The 18135-nt window shown below is 42.0% G+C and overlaps 2 protein-coding genes across 3 annotated transcripts; one reads left to right on the forward strand and one right to left on the reverse strand.

The window, feature by feature from the left end:
- Window positions 1-19: 19 nt before the first annotated feature.
- atg13 (ATG13 autophagy related 13 homolog (S. cerevisiae)) lies at window positions 20-6980 on the forward strand. Of its 2 annotated transcripts, XM_077719611.1 has the most exons (18): window positions 20-233; window positions 733-813; window positions 893-973; window positions 1178-1297; window positions 1487-1533; window positions 2060-2200; window positions 2270-2310; window positions 2381-2477; window positions 2541-2648; window positions 2723-2816; window positions 3574-3672; window positions 4064-4147; window positions 4647-4759; window positions 4818-4944; window positions 5450-5524; window positions 5607-5714; window positions 5791-5922; window positions 5999-6980. In XM_077719611.1, the coding sequence occupies exons 2-18, from the start codon at window positions 745-747 to the stop codon at window positions 6074-6076; spliced, it is 1614 nt and encodes a 537-aa protein (XP_077575737.1). In that variant the 5' UTR covers window positions 20-233; window positions 733-744; the 3' UTR covers window positions 6077-6980. The 2 variants fall into 2 exon arrangements, with proteins under 2 accessions (XP_077575737.1, XP_077575821.1); XM_077719695.1 differs by lacking the exon at window positions 3574-3672 and having other exon boundaries at window positions 21-233.
- A 4-nt stretch (window positions 6981-6984) lies between these two features.
- kpnb3 (karyopherin (importin) beta 3) lies at window positions 6985-17222 on the reverse strand. Its single transcript, XM_077719494.1, has 25 exons — window positions 17055-17222; window positions 15079-15159; window positions 14597-14789; window positions 14402-14504; window positions 13826-13922; window positions 13629-13733; window positions 13403-13525; window positions 13193-13313; window positions 12583-12777; window positions 12375-12499; window positions 12098-12187; window positions 11850-12023; window positions 11549-11767; window positions 11393-11476; window positions 10824-10956; window positions 10626-10747; window positions 10145-10241; window positions 9832-10004; window positions 9630-9741; window positions 9290-9345; window positions 9097-9219; window positions 8802-9021; window positions 8237-8465; window positions 7972-8113; window positions 6985-7883 (listed from the first exon to the last, which is right to left on the reverse strand). The coding sequence occupies exons 1-25, from the start codon at window positions 17139-17141 to the stop codon at window positions 7800-7802; spliced, it is 3288 nt and encodes a 1095-aa protein (XP_077575620.1). The 5' UTR covers window positions 17142-17222; the 3' UTR covers window positions 6985-7799.
- Between the last annotated feature and the right edge of the window lie 913 nt (window positions 17223-18135).

The raw sequence follows: 18135 nt of genomic DNA on the forward strand, positions 1-18135 counted from the left end.
ATATATTCTTTAATTTACTTCGTGATCTCGGGAAGAAAATCGCGAAAGTGCTGTCGGGAAACTGCTGCTGTCTAAACACGTCGACATGGGGAAGATAAACAGAAAAGTAGCACAGCAGCTGTTAACGTTGTTTACGTCGGAATTTCTCTTGTAAAACATTAAATCGAATACCTCCATTTATTGAATTAATTTGTACATCGCTGACGCCGTGTGTTCCTAAAGGAAACCCTCATGTAAGCTTGCTTTTTGTGATAGCCTTCAAGTGCGACGTTCATGTCGCCTGATTGTAGCCTAACCTTTTGCCAATGATTCATCGGTTCATTTACCGAGTAACCTTTAGATTTTAGACCCATTGTTGCCTTTCAAGGATCTATCTGTGATTAATTATATTGTTGATTGATCGGCAATGGATTGGCGTTTGCAAACATTTTATGTATCAGATCAATGAGCACTGTAAAAAAAAAACACGGAGAGGCCGTATTTGGCTTAATTTATACGACTCTGCTTAAAGGTTTGTCTTATAACTTAATAATTGGTCATATCGACATTACCGTAACTATTTTTAAAAAGGGATTTTTTTACAGAATGCAAAAAAAGATTGTGCTTCAATTGGTTATTCAAGCTAAAGTTGCACATAATTGTTCAGTGCTCTACTGTATATTATTAAAATATGTGTTGATTATTATTATTCATCATTTAAAAACAACACGATATTATCATGCATGATTGCAGGGTCGTGACAACATGGAAAGTGACCTGAATCCCCAGGATAAAAAAGACTTGGATAAATTCATTAAGTTCTTCGCCTTGAAGGTGAGAAGGTGTTACATCATAACAATATTTTTAACCCTTTTCTTCTGACATAAATTCAAAATATTGGTGATGTTTGTAGACGGTGCAGGTGATCGTCCAAGGTCGCCTGGGTGAAAAGATATGCATTCGCTCGTCTTCCTCCCCTACTGGCTCTGACTGGGTAAAATTATATCACATTTATATTTAGTATATATGAAAAGTTGGCTCTATGAAGTGCTTTCCTTTCATTTATGAAATGACACAACCTAGTAAATTTATGTGATCCGTTCTTTTTCTTGCTGAATTCTACTTTAAGCTTGTATGTCTTTTGTTTTTTTCCAAGTGACTCTCATATGCTTTTTTGAAATGTTGTATTTTTTTTTAGTTTAATCTAGCAATCAAAGACATCCCGGAAGTAACCCATGAAGCTAAGAAAGCACTGGCCGGTCAACTTCCCGGCGTTGGGCGCTCAATGTGTGTCGAGATCTCCCTCAAGACGTCGGAGGTGAAACATAAACATGATTTCAAGATTGAAAATGAGCTTATGTGCTCTTCTAAATCCTAGATCTTACATATTCCTACCTGGAATTTTGTAATGTCACAGTTCTGAAAGGATAATGTTGTTATTTGGACATTTGTCTTATTGTGTCCATTTTATTTCATCATCATCATCATCTACCTTTCTTTCATCTAGGGGGACTCCATGGAGTTAGAGACTTGGTGCCTGGAGATGAATGAAAAGTAAGCTCTTTTGTCACTTTAGAAATGTGTATTTTGGAAAAAAAATATCATTTTCAATAGTTTCATATGTTCCAAAAAAACGAAACAAGACAAAGCAAATGTGCTGTTTGAAATATATACTTGAAGATAGGCAAAAAGACGAGAGATTCGCATAAACCTTTTAATGCATAAATATTTTAAAAATATATATATATATTATTAACCCTTACATAGCACTCATTTAAGTCATTGCCCACCAGTGAAAGCACCAGACGTCTAATCCAGTTTGAAGGGGAGGGGCTAATAAACAAACCGATTGCACGTATCCCATCATTGGCATGCAATGAGTTAAATACCATGAAAATAAATCTGTACATTTAATTGGGGTCTTAAGCAATGTGCATTTCTGCTTTTATACACTTGATTTATTGGCGATAAAGCTCTAAAGTGGCAACTTTTGAATAGCTGTCCACTGCAGTGACCACTTGAGGTTAAATCAAAAATCCCATCCATTGCAGTGACATTTCCTTCCATTTTTCTTCCATAGATGTGACAAGGACATCAAAGTGTCGTATACCGTCTACGACCGTCTATCCGTCCTTCTAAAGTCTCTGCTGGCTGTCACCAGAGTAACACCTGCCTACAAACTTTCCCGAAAGCAGGGACATGACTATGTGATATTGTACAGGTGTGTACAGGTGTGTCAGTTTTCACCAGCTCTTCCATTTGTTTCATTATTTTTGTGTCTTTCTTCTAGAATCTATTTTGGGGAAGTTCAAATGAGAGGATTAGGAGAAGGTAGTTTCTCTGTTGGAGGTGGCAACAATTTCCACCATGAGCCAACATTTTTTTTCTCCATCCTTTTAAGGTTTCCAGACGGTACGCGTTGGCGTGGTGGGAACCCCCGTTGGCACTCTCACACTTTCTTGTGCCTATCGCACCAATTTGGCTTTAATGTCCAACAGGTAACATGAACTGTCCTATCAGATTGTTCTCTGTTTTGTTACAAATGGAACTTGGTCTTGCAGACAGTTTGAGCGATCCGTCCCCATTATGGGCATCATTGTGGACCACTTTGTGGACCCTCCCGGTGGCAGTCAACGAACTGCAGCCATGGGTCAGCCCTGCAACTACAGGTAACCCATGCATACACTTGTTGGAATTGGCCCAGACTGCTGAATTATTATTTTTTTTTGGTTTATCTTCTCAGAGCGCCAGACGATGACGATGGGGAAACATTTGCAGGAGTTCAAGATTCACAAGAGGCTTGCACGACGTCCTTCTCTACTTCCCCTCCCTCGCAGGTAAGATGACTCTTTTTTTTTTTTTCCAGATAGTGATCATCTTTCTCAACCGTCCCTTATTATGTCTTTTTAAAAGAATCGATTTTGCAGACCAGTCTAATCTAGGGCTACCATTTTTTCCCTCTTCTAACAAATTTCCACGATGATATAGTTGATAATTCCGCATCACACAAGGCCAGAAATGTCACATTTTGAATTCAATCCAGAACACAATTTAAAATGTAAAAAAAAGAAAAATCTTCCACAGTGACAAATGATCTTAATTCTTTTCTAAATGTTTGATTTCAATTTTCTCTTCTATTTTTGTGGCTCGGTCTTTGAGCATTTTATTGGGTCACTTTTTTTTTGCCAACATATTATTTGAGAAACATAAATACAGTAATCCCTCGAATATCGCAGTTATATGGCCTTGATAATAGGAAAATGGCTTCCGCTTGCGAGTTTCAGTGTGGATTTTCACATATTTATGAACTTTAAAAAATCTTTTAATAATTTATAGCAGAAAAAAATCGCATAGAAGTGAATTTTTGATAAGTGAAGTCGCAATAATGGAGGGAAGACTGGTATTAAATATTCTTGTGTTTATACTTTGGTGGTTGTGTGTGGGTTAGGTGGGTGGGCATAACATTTCTCAGTTTATCTTGTATACTACACTTAGTTGTTGAGAACTTGTGTTCTTCTTGGCTAGTTTTTCCATTTCACTTTGTATTTTCTCTCCACTTTTCTTTTCTTTCCTTTCTATTGAACTGCTTTTCAGTGTATCTGCACACTGAGTCCTTCTCCTTCCAAACTGTCCAAGGCCCTTCCCCTGGACAATCCCCAGTTTCCGCTGGTGCCTGGGATGGTCGCTCACACTGTGAGTCTACACTTGGGAATTCCATCTACTGACACTTTTTGCCTTTTTGCTTTTAAACTTCACACTTTATTGACCAACTTGATGCCTTTTCGATGCAAAATAGTCCAATTCCAGGCTAAAGCAGTCTTGAGTTTTCCTTTAAACCATAGATACTGTTTCTGGCCAATTTGCACGGTACATAGAATTCTATGGTGATTACTTTTCAAATGTTTTAAGTATTATTTTGAATGCATTTAAATGACCTTTCTGGATTAGAGCCCACTTGAAATCACCCCCAAAAAAAGCAATATTTTTCAAATTTTTGTCTCAAAGAGTCAAACTGATTGATAGTAAATTTGGTGTAGATCACACATCTGTTTTCTTTTTATTTTTTTGGGTGGCAAATGTGCAGCTGTACGCTTCCAGGGTCTCCTACCAGCCCCCCGTCCTAGCAGGAGCTATTGAGGTCTGCCATACTGCTGTCATTCCAAGCCAGGTAATAATACATTTGTTTTAAAAATAAAATAAAAATTGTGTCATTTGACTTATTCACTGAGATCTAGATTAGGGCCGCCATGATTAATTGACTACTTGGCAACTAATCAATGATCAAACAAGTACACAATTGATTAATAATCATTTAGAGACAGTCAATTTCTGAATTGTTCAAATTCACTCCTCTTTTTCATGAAAAAAAGTTAGTCTGTTTTTAAAAATATATTACATTGAAAAGTGCTTTTTCAAATTAAATAATAGAAATTTGAAAAAACACTACTATTCTATCCATTTTATCTATTTATACTCTTTTTTTTTTTTTTAAATGTAAGAAAAGTAGGGAATACAATTCTGTATACATTCCAATTCCTTTAATATAAACAATAGATAACGTGATTTATATAAGAACTGATTAGAGGTCCAATGGCAAAATAATAACCATCTAGACCCCTGGAATGCTTGCACAAGGTCCTAACATTATTGCACTTTATGCTTCTCAGGCACCACACGCTGCTGGCAAGGAAGACGGGCATGTGTTAATTCCAGCGCATGCCTATCATGGCCACCATGGCCACGTGACAGCGGAACGCACGGTCAACACGCCCGTCGGGAGGTAATTCCACGTGAAGCCGCATGCCTTGGAGCAAATTGACGGCCCCTTATTTCCCCAGCGGCGGGAACGACGACGACATATTGTCCCAAGGCGGGAGAAGTGCTTTTCCATCCGACCCGCTGGCATCTCTAAATGCGTTCACGAGGAAAGTCGGCGCCTTTGTCAATAAACCCAATACGCGGCGGGTAAGTCAAACTAAATTCACTACTACATTTTTCTTTCTTATTGTCATTCATTTATGACAGGGTCTCAAATTAAAGGTCAATTGCAGCCCCCATTTGATATCCAATTGTAATATTGATGTTGACCGCAAGTATTTTGCCATGGTCAATAAAAAACAATATCTTTATTCATTTTAAGTCAAATGAAACATTTGGAAATATTCGTTTAAATAGGAATAAATGAAACAAAAAATGGAACTCAATCTAAAGAAAAAGTTTAATAAGTTCAGCGCATACATTTCAAATGACGTGCACACCTGCCAAATAAAGTTCTGATGATCTGCTAAAGCTTTTACTGACACTTTCATAGCCACATCTCACAATTCAACCATTTGATTCCTTAGAACATTTTTTTTTTTAGTTTCCTTTGGGCACAATGTAGCATAAAGTCCTCCTCCAAATGTCATACACACTTACTACTGAGTGCACATTCAGCTTTTGACTTGATCCTTTTTCGGGTGTTTTTAAGCACTCGGCTGCAATGGACCTGCCATTTGCGGCATTTGCTCCACGAGGCCTCGACACAGAAGATAATGATCCCATGGTGAGAGCATTCGCTACTGGCTCGCAATGTTAACGTTGACATAGATGACTCAGCATCTCATTGTGCACTTGTGCGCATTCAGGTACATCCGCCAGACTCCCCTCCTTGCGTGTCACCTCTGCAGGCCAGCCTTCACTCTCAGGGCTCAGAGGAATCAGGACAGCAGGATGACTTTGTCATGGTTGACTTTGTACGTGTCTCGTCTCGACTACGTCCAGAAGCGCTGCATTTTTCCACCTAACGGCTCTTTTGACGTGACTTTTCAGCGGCCGGCATTTTCGAAAGACGATTTGTTGCCAATGGATCTCGGGACGTTCTACAGAGAGTTCCAGAATCCACCGCAACTGGCCAGCCTCTCACTTCACATCAGCTCTCAATCGATGGCTGACGATCTCGTGGTATGCTTATTCAAACATTAACCCATCCTTGACTTTTTTACAATTGAGAAGTTTTAACAATGAGCCATTTGTGCAGGACTCGCTGCCAGAAAAGCTGGCCATCTACGAGAGAAACATCGATGAATTTGACGCCTTTGTGGATATGCTCCAATAGATGGACAAGGTGTGTCAACATCCAAATTTCTTTCCTGGCAAGTTTGTACAGAATATTCATTTGTAAATACATTTGTGGCAACTAGCGTACACCCAAGTAGCGAGAACACCGATTGTGTCACGCAACTGTGCAAATGAAAGGATGTCTACTTTAATATATCAGGGACTTGATGAGATACAGCTGATCTAACTGCAATGGCTTTTATCTTCAAACACTACTAGCTGCTCAGTGTGCTGTCTTTAAAGGATGAGTTCCAACTCCGCAGCTGGCCTGTGGATTTCAGTCATGTACACATCATTATGCTTTCCACAGAAGTGTTGAAAAGTTAAAACTTGGTGTGTGCTCGATGCATCGAAGAGGAAAATTTGCTTCATTTTAGGAAACACTATCCTGCACTTAGCCTAAATTTTGCACACGTAAAAAAAATATATACAGTCAATCTCTTTGAAACAAAGTGAACTTTCTGGTTGTGAAGTTGCGCGTCGAGCATTGACCAAGCCTCAACATCTCACTCGTCCAAGTTGTTCTAAGCCAGGGGTGGCTAACTCTGGTTTTCAAGAGCCCCTATATCCAGTCTGTTTTCCATGTTTCCCTCCACCAACACACTTGAATCAAATCATCAGAATCATTGTCAAGCTTCTGGACAGCTTGCTAAGGAGTTGATCATTTGATTCAGTGTTGGCAGAGGGAGACATGGAAAACAGACTGGATAGGGGCACTCGGGGATCAAAGTTGATTATCCCTGTTCTAAGCCATCTGTTTTGATTGTATTAGGTTAACGTAGTACCACATGACAAATGACTCATTGAAATTACAATTAGGAAATTTGAGTCAAATAGTCTGGTCGAGAGCTTTAACGTAAACTTTCCTTTGCCTGGATGTCCCAATAAAAGCATGCAAAACAGCTATTGTCATGTCATATTCTCAAGTGGAATTTTATTGTAGGTGTTTTTGAGAAATGTCACCACATACCTGCAGGGCTGTAAAGTGTTACACCATGAAAGCGAAAAGTACGGTAGCGCACACGGATACTCTACAAGCATTTAGACATGAACTTAGTTGGCAGTCACCAAATACAGTTAAGCCCCCATTCCTAATGCTACCATGTGTTTTGCCATTCCAAAAAAAAAAAAAAAAAGTTAACCATTTGAACAGCAATCCAAGGAAGTTATAGATGTAGGAAGTCCTGCCGAGTTGACATACTCCTTGACAAATTCTAAAGTCACTATGTTCCCTAGAGTTAGCCATTCAAAACATGCCATTAATTTTGAACAACTGCTCTGAAATACATGATATGCCTAAGTGACTAGCAAAAAAAGAAAAGAAAAAAACCCATGGGGGAATAATTCACAGCAGACAGGCAGTGATTGCCAAGTGTTCATTTTTCAACTCACCCAGCGTGCAGTCCAATAGAAAGTCCAGTCCCCGTGCTACCCTCCCCTCTCAAATGAGCCCCCCTCTGATCTTTTGTTAGTGAATTTGTGTTGGGCTTCTGCAGAAACAAGTCACGACTGAGGGAATGCTTGGAAACAAACATTGAGTTAAAGGAGATGAGGCACTCAGTCCATGATGTCGGGGTGCTCCATTTTTGTGCCAGTCTATTGAGTGCTGGGAGATGAGGGGGGGCGGGGATAAAGCCAGAATTCTTGCTCTGCATATCAAGGTCTGTCAAGAGTCAACTTTTCTTCAGGGGGCTTCACAGCTGGGAGTCTGATCAGGAAGCTCAGGCAGCAGTCAGTAAATCTTGTATAGCTTTCTGTTGGGTCTCATTTAGCGTCTCTATACACTTGGACCACAATCCGGAACCCTAAGAGGTATTTAATATTCAAAAAATAAAAACCATATAGATCACACAAATTCCCGTCATGATGAACAAAAAGCGGCGCGGCGCTTACCTCGACTTGTCGGACGACGTTGGCCAGACGTTTACTGCAAGCGTCTTCCGATTTCACCGACTCGTTTGCGACTCCGTCGGCGATGATGCAGAACAAGTTGGGCAGGTTGGAGTTGTTGGGTCCGAGGACAATAGGGTTGTTACTGCACAGAGCGAAAACAAAAGGGCGGTTGGCCCTAGGATGCTTGCTGCTATCGACGGCAAATCTGGCACCGTCCATGTCCGTTAAATGAGATTGCCACGCTACTCGTGAGTGTCAGGCTAACCTTTCAATGAGGTCGCACAGGAAGTCAAAAGTGTGGACAGCTTCCTCTTTATCCTCGTTGAGGGGTAAACATCGGAGCCATAGAGGGAGAATTTCATTGACATTGGCGCATTCCGGCCGGAACCTCATGACCTTGCCGACGGCCGAGATGCAGTTTTCAGTGGCGTTGACGTTCTCCTTGGAGCGAGAATCGCCCGCCTTGATGACTTGGACCAGCAGGGGGATGGCCTCTGGGGGGAAACCAGTGCGTATCAGAAATCATTTTCAATAGGTCGCGAGACTGGAGTACTTTTGAAAGAGTATACTATTCATATTACTTCATTATTTTGTCAACACAAGTGTTTTCACTAGTGTTGCACCAATATCAGAAAATTTTAATACAGCATTAAAATCGTCCAACAGTTTAAAAAAATCAAAATGAATGGGCCATGTCAGACCACCAAGGGAATATTTTAACAACGTATTTGCACATGAAGTTTCAATTCAAAAACACATTTCCTATAGCAAAATATCAAGAAAGTGGCCGCTTTTATGCCAATTCATTCAAATATGTAAAAAGCGACTACCTGTGCAGAAGGGTCGGTAGCTTTCCCCGCCGTATTGCGCCATGACGCCGACACCATAGGCGGCCGCCTGCCGAACCTCGGGGCTGGCGTCGCACAGAGACTGCAACATGGGGCGGAGGAAGTACTCGGCGTACTTGAAGGAAGACGGGCTGCAGTGCTCCACCACGTCATCAAAAATGCACAGCCCCCACTGTCTGTCTGCCCACGGCCTGTTGGGATACTGGAGGACACGATCCAATCTTTTAGCGGTCAAAGGTTCCGTTTCAAGAGTGACGAAGCAAAAAATAAAACTTACGATGAGCTGGACAATGAGCTGCAGCAGCTGTTCAAACCAAGGAAGCACTTTCTCTTTGTAACTGCTGAAAACTGAGTGCAGGACATCCGACACTTTGGTCAAGATGTACACGTCGTTTTCGTCCTGGGAAAGGAGAAGCTACTCGTTAGAAGCGCCTCCACGCCGGCAGAGTTCACACAAGGTGAGAACTTACCTCATCTTGCAAAGATTCCTCCACTTGTTCATCATAGTCTTCATCCTGCCTTTTAGCTGGAAGCACAAGTATTGCATCAACATGGCTGACAGTGAGTCGTGTAACTCGAATTACTGACCCGTTTATACTATCTATTTTTTTCTTTTTATACCACATGACTGCATACTCTAATGTAAAGCAACTGTTATCATGGCTTTGTCACAACCTGCGTAACTCATTGGCTGCCATTGAAAGACTCAAAAAGCATATATTGCACAGGTAGTTACTTCTTAATACTTAATATTAGCGCTGCATCGGTCCAACGATAATAGCACGACAATGTGTGCTTGCAAAGTCTCACCTTGTCTCAACTCCTGATTTTTAAAATGTTCCTCCAGTTTGCTTTTCAAAATGCCACCCAACTCCTCAAAATGCTCATTGTTCAGACAGCCATCTCCCATAAGCTCAATGCACTAGACGGAAAACGAAAAAAAAAGGGCAATGAGAAGCCTGTCAGAATTGAACAAACTTTGCGGGACTTTTAAGAAAGGGCTATTTCTTACTTTGGCAAAAGAATGCATGATTTCCGACAGGACGTCCGAGTCCGGCTCTGTACCGATCGCCTTAATGATGGCGTCGCACATGAAGAGCCACATTTCGGTGAGGTACTCGGGTCCCCGAACGCGAGCGCACTCCAACAGCAGGGGCATGGACTCGGCGGCCGCCACACGCACACGTAACAACGTTAAGGGCAGTGTACAGTATATGGATGCTAATGTTACACTTGCTGGTTAAAAAAAAAAAAAAAAAACTTTTTTTGCAGGTTTCATCATTGCCATTTGCAAATGTCTTGTGGTCAACGAATAAGAAGGATATCATCGTGGAAGTAGAATTTGAGTAAAGGGACCATCAGCTTCACCACTTGCTCAGTGTACTCCACAAAACCTTCCTTCAGCTCTTTGGCATAACACACCTTAAAGACAAACATGTTCATCAATAATGACTTTTTTTTTCTAGTTCTCACACTGATTTTTTTCTACCCGTTTAGATTTGGTTTATTTTGTTTAAAATAGCTTCATTCAAAACAGGAACTAATTAAACATTTTCCCTCATCTTTAGTTAGGTGTAAATACTGTTATCACACAGAGATTCAATTTACACCAAAACGATGACCGAGCCTTATGATTTACTTATATCATGGTCCTTATATTCCACTCTAGTATATTTTCAAGTTTTTTTTTATTTCACAAATAAATGCCATTTCGCGTCGGTATATAAAAAAATACCAACTAATTTTATATCTTCACTTTTAGGTTTTACGAAAACTACAGGTCACTATTACAAGACAGACAGTTACCAGCATCTGGCACGCAGTAGACTTCTCTTCTAAACCAGCAGTTTTGATGCCAAAACTCTGCTGGTCTCCGAGGTTGACAAACTCCCATCCATCATCCTCCGATATGCTCTCCATATCCTGAGCTACAAGAAACATCGTTTGAATTCATCTTAACATAAAAGGAAAAAAGTGTGAGCATTATTAAAGCAACTAACTTACTGTCAAGGAGCGCCACCTCAGGTTTAATGGAGGCCGTCTTCAATAAAGGCCCCATTACCACTGGCAGGTACTGCTGAAAATCCTTCCCCAGGATCTTGCACATCCTCGCCCAGGCAGAGATCATGTACGAGATCTATAAAAAATAAAAACTTAAACATATATTTACACACCGTATTTACTCTCATATAAGCCGCCTGCACGTATAAGCGGCACCCTTAAAATTGTTGAATTGTATCATTTCTCACGTATAATCCACCACTGATTCCCAAATTTCACTTCCATAATCTTGTTTTTTTAAAATAGGCAGTAAAAGTGTTACTTTTCAGGGCAAATGTTAAGAAAAATCACCACAAGTGGCATTTCCTAGATATTGTATGAATCGCATTCACCTGCGTCATTGTATAATGGCGTCGCCAACACGCAGTTGGGTGCACGTCGTGTTTTTATGCACATATAAGCTGAACAAACCCTTGACTGTTCGACAAAGATGGCTTATATGCGAATAAATACTTTTTTAAGGAGGCCGGGGGTCAATTTGAAAGAAGTCAAGAACTGCCGGGTCTCATCACCTGTGGGTCATCATCTTCCATGTCGTGAAAGTTGGTTTGAGTTTTCAGAAGGAGCTGCATGACCGCATAGGCATCTGGCATGAACTAACAGGAAACAAAGAAATATTGCGTATACGGGAAGTGATCAACAACCTTCTACAAACAAACATAGGCTACCTTCTCCTTGCCCACAGCCAGACCGATGAGGCTGATGCACTCGATGGTCTTGCCCCGAAGCAGCCGCAGCTCCTTCTGCACGGCGATTTCCACAATGTGTTTAAGCGAGGGCATGAACGAGTCATAGTAGGGCACAAATTTCTCCTCGGCGGTGTCTGCCACGGATGCAATGGAAGTGACCACCTGCTCCAAGACCAGTTTGGTGCCCTTCTGGAATAACTAGGGCAAATAATAATAATAATACATTTAGGAACTTAAAGCCCAGCAATGAATAAAACCTTTTCTTTGGTTAGATGTTTACCTCTTGTAACTTTGCCACCATAATCAGATGGAGGTGCTTGACCAAATTATCCAAATAAGGGATGAGCAACGACTTTGGACAGTCTTCTGTGAAATTAATAAGCGCAGCAGCGGCATGCGCCTGCACTCGCGGGTTACTTTGGTCATTCATGGTCTGAAGCAGTGTATTGATCACCTAAACGGGAGAAAACGCCTTAGCCTACAAATAGAACCATCCGACCGCTACGACTCACTTCAAATGGGCTTTACCTTGTCATGAAACTTCTTTTGAAACGTCGGGGCGAAATCGGTGGCCATTTGTCCAATAGCGTTGCAGGCGGCGTAGCGCACTCTCGGATGCTGGGGAGGATTTAGGTTCCATAAGTTTACCAATCTTCAGTCACTAGAGGCCATTGAAGCCTATGGATACCCAGCCGATTTTGACTGGGAGAGGCTAGCGGCGAATCACCGCAGCCAAACTCTCCCGGTCAAAGCCGAGTGGACGTCTAACGCCATGAAAAGCACTCGTCATTCAAAAGAATCTTACTGCATCACCGCAGAAGTGCAGTACGGAGAAGACGGTCTCATTCAGGATGGCCTCCATTTGCTGGTGGCAGCCTTCGCCGATGGCCGACAGCGCCATCAGTCCGGCGTGGCGAACCTTCCAGTCAGCTGAAAGTCAACACTGGCTTTATTTCAGCTTGAAAAAATTGCAAGGAATGCATCTGCAGGTGAAATTGTCGTTTTTTACTCACGGTTCTGTAACATCAGCTTGATGGGCTCTTTAATCAGTGGCAAAATAATCTTTCCTCCAAGACCACAGGCAATTCGGTCCAGAGCACTTTCTCCCGCTACCGCGTTACTGTCAAAATCATCATCCTCTAGCTCATCGGCCATGGCCCAATCCTCTTCCTCTTCTAGGTCCACCATCATTGCGAGCATCTGGGGCACTGGAAATAAAACAATTCAATTTGGCAGCTGAATAACGTTTGCTGGTGTGTAAGCTTTGGTTGACCATCCAAACAGAAAAGGAACACAACTTGGGTAAAATGTAAATTTGGTCTGTGAGGTATCAAAATAAAAACAGATGAAGCTAACAGTCATAAAGATACCCATTTTTGTTTAAACATCTTTGTTGTGCAATTAAATTTCTATTTCCAGGTTGTTCATGTTTGCCAGAATCACCTTATATAACACCACCACCCCGACACCACCCCCGGGTGTTTCTTCTTGATTTCAGGTAACCCTGCCTTTAAAAACACGACTGAAACTCTAGTGCAAACTGTTTTTTAGGGCTGGTGGAATTTGCCTGTATCATATCATCAGTTACTACTTCCAGAAAGCAAAAAAAAACAGGTTACTTACCAGCCTGAGCCACAATGTTGATGTGTTTCCTTAACATGGCTGCCGCAGTCTCCGATATGGTGACGATGACTTCCAATGCCAACTGTCTATGCATGTTGGGCAGGTTGGGATCTGCGCAGAGCTGAAACAGGATGGCAAGCAAGCATTGTCATCAGAACCTTAACGTCAAATGCAGCGCAAAATTCACGTGGCACGGTTTCACAAAGTCACCTTCAGGCAAAGTTGGAGAGTGGCCTCCAAGTTTGGTCTCAGAAATTTGGGAGCCGTGTCTGCAATTTCCACCAAAGATTTGAGGACCGAGTCGTCTCCTTGGTAGCAGGAGTCATTCACTGCCTGAGGGGAAATATCGAAAAGTGGCATTAGACAGGCAAACTCAAGTCCAAAAACCAAACCAAAAAAACAGACAACAGAGATTTATCGTTCAAGTGGAATCTACCAGCAGGATGCCTGGCAGCAGGTCAGCAAAATGCTTAAGTAGAGCCGAGTTGCCTTCATTGGACAGGACAAAAGAGGCTGCAGCTCGGGCGGCCAACATGCGGATCTGAAAAGACAGTGGACGACGCATCAGATACGAGTCACCAATGTGTCCAGCTTCAACTGAATGATGTGTCCCAAACTTTAGGACCATTTTACCTGAGGGTTGGCTTGATCTTGCATGCACTGGACAAGCATGCGTTTGATAACATCCATGTAGTGCTGCTGCTGATTGCCAAAGATTCCTGGGAAGTTCCTGGAAAAGGCAGAAGTGAAGTCAGCCAATGATTAAAGGGTATCGTAAATTCCAAAATGTTCATCACGTGACTGTTTGTGATAACCTTTAACCGATACACTCCCATTCATTGTGGCATTTGATGTAAAGAGTAGTCAATCAATGGCTGCCTTTGAGTTCTGTAGTCCTCAATGGAAGATTGTGGACTATAGAAATCAGAATATTTGCCGTTTTTTTTTGGCTTTTACAAATTAAAATATATATAATTTTTTTAAAATTAATTAACATAGCCTTCGTGCACATAAAAAATGAATATTTTTATGCTGGCTTTTTAGTTGATTGTATAAATTAACTAGCACAGCACTAGTTGCCAGGCAAAATGATCCTCCTAAAGAAACCATAACAACAATGTGACCAACAACCATGAGGAGTTTGACACAACCGCTTATGCACACACCAACACGTCTACTTTGGAACCAATACACTAAAGAGCATCTCACCAAAATATATGTAAGGCAGCTTCTCGCAAGCCGACGCTGTCCGAATTGACAGATTCAAACAGGTACTTGAGTACCTCTGGCCACTGATTGTTCCCATCGTCATCTATATTAAAAGGAGACATAATTTAAATCAAATCCATAACTTTTTAAATTCATTATTATATAAAAGGCACAAGAAAGTGTTTCAAATATTACCTATGAGGTTGCGGGAGAGCTCCGCTGCAATGTCGCAGACCTTCTTACGGATGTTGGGTGAGGTCTCTTGTTGGATGCTGGCCAGAAGTTCAGTTTTGATGGCTGTTTGAATCTCAACGTCGAGCCCCGGGTAGATTTCTTCAAAGGAGGATGACAGGAGCCTCCGCAGAAGCACTGCTGCCATCTGTCGGACCTGATGAATGAGGAACAAACACTCTTGAACATTTATTTCCTCTCTTTGACATAACCAAGGCAGCCTTCTCTTCTTGGACTTCTCCCATTACAAAACTAAAAATATTAGCTTCCAAAGGAGGAGGCGAGCTAGAGGCAGGGACTGAGCAGCTGGTAGTCTCAGGGGATAAACCCAACTGCCCCAATAGCAGAGCTGTGACTCATCCCAAGCAGTTGTCATGGCCCAAATGATAGAACTACAATTTGTTTGACAATTATTTAGCACATTCATGCTGAATTCTCAGACGCACCTCCTCTGCAGCGGACGGATCTCGGACAGCCTGGAGCAGGAACATGATCTTGGTTTGACCGGGGATCGAGTCATAGGTCTCCTGGAAATGCAGAATGGACAGTGGTTGGACAGGTTCAAGCGAGACAAGATCTAGAATGCATGACTCATGGGACAATTCACATTTTTCTGTTGCAGCACCTCTGGCTTGTTGGTGAAGGGACGGCAGGAGACATATTTAGTAGTAACTCCCAAACTACTGAAATTATCTGTAGTCTTGTGCCCACTGCTTAGCAATATGGAATCATTGCACGAGGAGAACCCCATGTGAAACGAGTGAAATACTCGAGGTTACATTTTAAGGAAGAGTTCTTTAGTTCTCAATGTGTTCCATGCTATTGACAGTTATCTGTGGAAAAACTTGGGGGCTGGTAGTAGCTGTTTTTAGGAATTTAACATGCCTCTCTGGTCAAATTATTTCAAGTCTTTGCTCAAATGTACCATTTTTTTTGGCCATGCCACTAATTATTTTGCCCCAGAACTATTATTAAAAGAGGACAAACATCAACAATCTCTTATTTTTCAAAGTAAATCAATAAATCACTTTGTGTGTAGTTAATTAAGGTTTTTGGTCCACATTGAGGAATGAGATTTTTTTTCTAACCCCAATCAGTCAATGCTGTAATGACATATTAAAAAAGGTATAAACTCTGGATGAATTTAGCCTGCACAAGCAGCAGACAAAGCTTGAAATCAGTTTTAGCAGGCTGTTAGAGTGAAAATGTGATAGAAAAGTGTGTTTGAACCACTGGAGTGCACATCACATGCAGAACCTCTTGCTCAATTTGGACAACAACAAAAACCTGAATCAAATAAAGGCATATAATCAGACTGCACACTTAATACAAATGTAAAATTGTGACAGTGAATGTTTTCCATAGTCAAATTTGTGTGCATGTTGAATCTGCTTGGAAGAAAAGAAAAACGGGCTAAGAAATGATAGCATCATGAAAATTTATAATGGAATATTATCACCCTGCCACACACGGGACATAAAACTGACTGAAAACTTAGTCAGGTTGAGGAAATGATTTGATTTTCTGATCAAAACACCAGTTTGAGCAAGACCTGTAATATATAACCAAAATATTTGATGAATAAAACAAGCGACTAAAGACCCTGAAGTTGTTTGTGCATGGTGAACAGGTTTGTGAGCCTCATCAGCACTTTTAATTGAAATTGCATGTCATTCGCAAAATCTCAGATTGGCTGCCGTGGGCGGACACGATGCACGATGTTATCAATGATAACTTGCCATCACGCGTGGCACATTTCCAAGTAGCATTTGGTGACAGCGCAGTAAAAAAAATTGGATGCAACACTCGTAACAAAGGTTCGATCATAAAGCTGACATCGGGATGATTTGAGAAAACTCCCGTCATTTATAAACGCGCGCAACACTGATGCCGGCCCACTTCGGGGGTCATGCGTTCAAGAAATCATATTGAAAATGAACTGAAATCAAAAGGCGCCAGCCTTCCATTTACTGAATTGAGCTAATAATCAAATGCTAATTCTACCGCTAGGCAAGTTAGCCACCGGGAAGTAGCTTTCGCGGCTTCTCTGGTAGTTCCATGCTACTTCCGGTACGATGCCTAGCTTCCCTCGAGCATCTCAGATTTTCCAGGCTCCGCAATCTCTGTAAATAAATTACAGCAAACCAAAGCGGCTGCCAAATAAGCAGAGGCGTGTACGCACGTCCAAACACGCCGAATGTCACCCGAGGCTTTGGCCGTTCCTCGGCTTAGTCGTGCCCTCTAAACTACGCAGCATGGTTTAGCATGGGAGTGTTAGCCGAGCAGTCCGCCCAGCCTCGCCTTGGCTCCCGTTTGCACGTGGGCTAACCAAAACCTGACGCGCTAGCGGGGCGGTTAGCCTAGGCTCCCCTCGAGTTGCGTTTATCAACATGGCAGGCGGCGACAAGCGTTCCCCCCTCACCTCGTGTTGTTTCCTGACATTGTTGTCAGGGCTCATCAGGTTCCCCAGCAAGAGGTAGAATTGCTGTTGTTCCGCCATTGCCGACATCCAAAAAGACCAGCCGGGTGGAGACGCGGCGACTTGAGCCCGGCAGTTCCAGCTTAGGTCGCACAACGTTACTCGTCGCCCATTGGTTTATTCTAGCCACTCTTCTAAACGCCCATTGGTCGTCTGCCGGCCCGTCGACGCTCGCTATTGGCTCCAATCGAGGCTTTTCGTTAATTGGACGCAGTCTGCGACGGAAAGTGAAGATCTCTTCCCATTCGCAAAGAAATGGGCCAGATAGCGGGAAAAGTTGCAAAAAGGAGGAACGATTATACAGTTCGACAACTCTAGACTTAAAGACGTTCATAGGGAAAGTGGTTAATTGCGGGTCTTTAAAAATAACTCCAATAATTATAAAAGAGGCTAAATTCATCCATCCATTTACCGTACCGCTTACAAGGGTCTCAGGGGGTGCTGGAGCCTCTCCCAGCCAGCCACACCCTGAATCGGCAGCCGGCCAATCGCGGGCCACAACGAGACGGACAACCATTCAATCCCAAACATACATGTAGGGACACTTTCGAGTGTTCAACTAACCTAACATTTTTAGGGAATGTGGGAGGAAATTTGAGTACCTGGAGAAAACCCACGCAAGCCCGGGGAGAACATTCAACTCCACACAGAACACAGTCAATCAACCCATGATCTCAGAACTGTGAGAGGGACGTTCTAACCGCTCACCTCTGTTGTGCCCCTGTTTTTCATTAAAAAATACAAACTATACAAATTTCATCCAACATACAGTACAGTTTATGACATACTATATATTGAGGAATGATTGGCTTCTATATCAGAATGTGTCTTTCTTTCTTTTTCCAGTAGATGGCAATCTAAATGAATCTGAATGCTCTTATTTGAAAAGCTTCTCCAGTATGCATACAGATGTGTTGTGTATTAGTGTAATTTTTAAAAATTAATTTTAAGTGGAAGAGTTCTGTCTATGAGTCTATATTTCACCTTGCAAGTAAGCCGGGGACAGTGTTCCAAGACTCTCAGT

Source organism: Stigmatopora nigra, chromosome 1 (genome assembly GCF_051989575.1).
Source record: "Stigmatopora nigra isolate UIUO_SnigA chromosome 1, RoL_Snig_1.1, whole genome shotgun sequence".
Classification (NCBI taxonomy): domain Eukaryota; kingdom Metazoa; phylum Chordata; class Actinopteri; order Syngnathiformes; family Syngnathidae; genus Stigmatopora; species Stigmatopora nigra.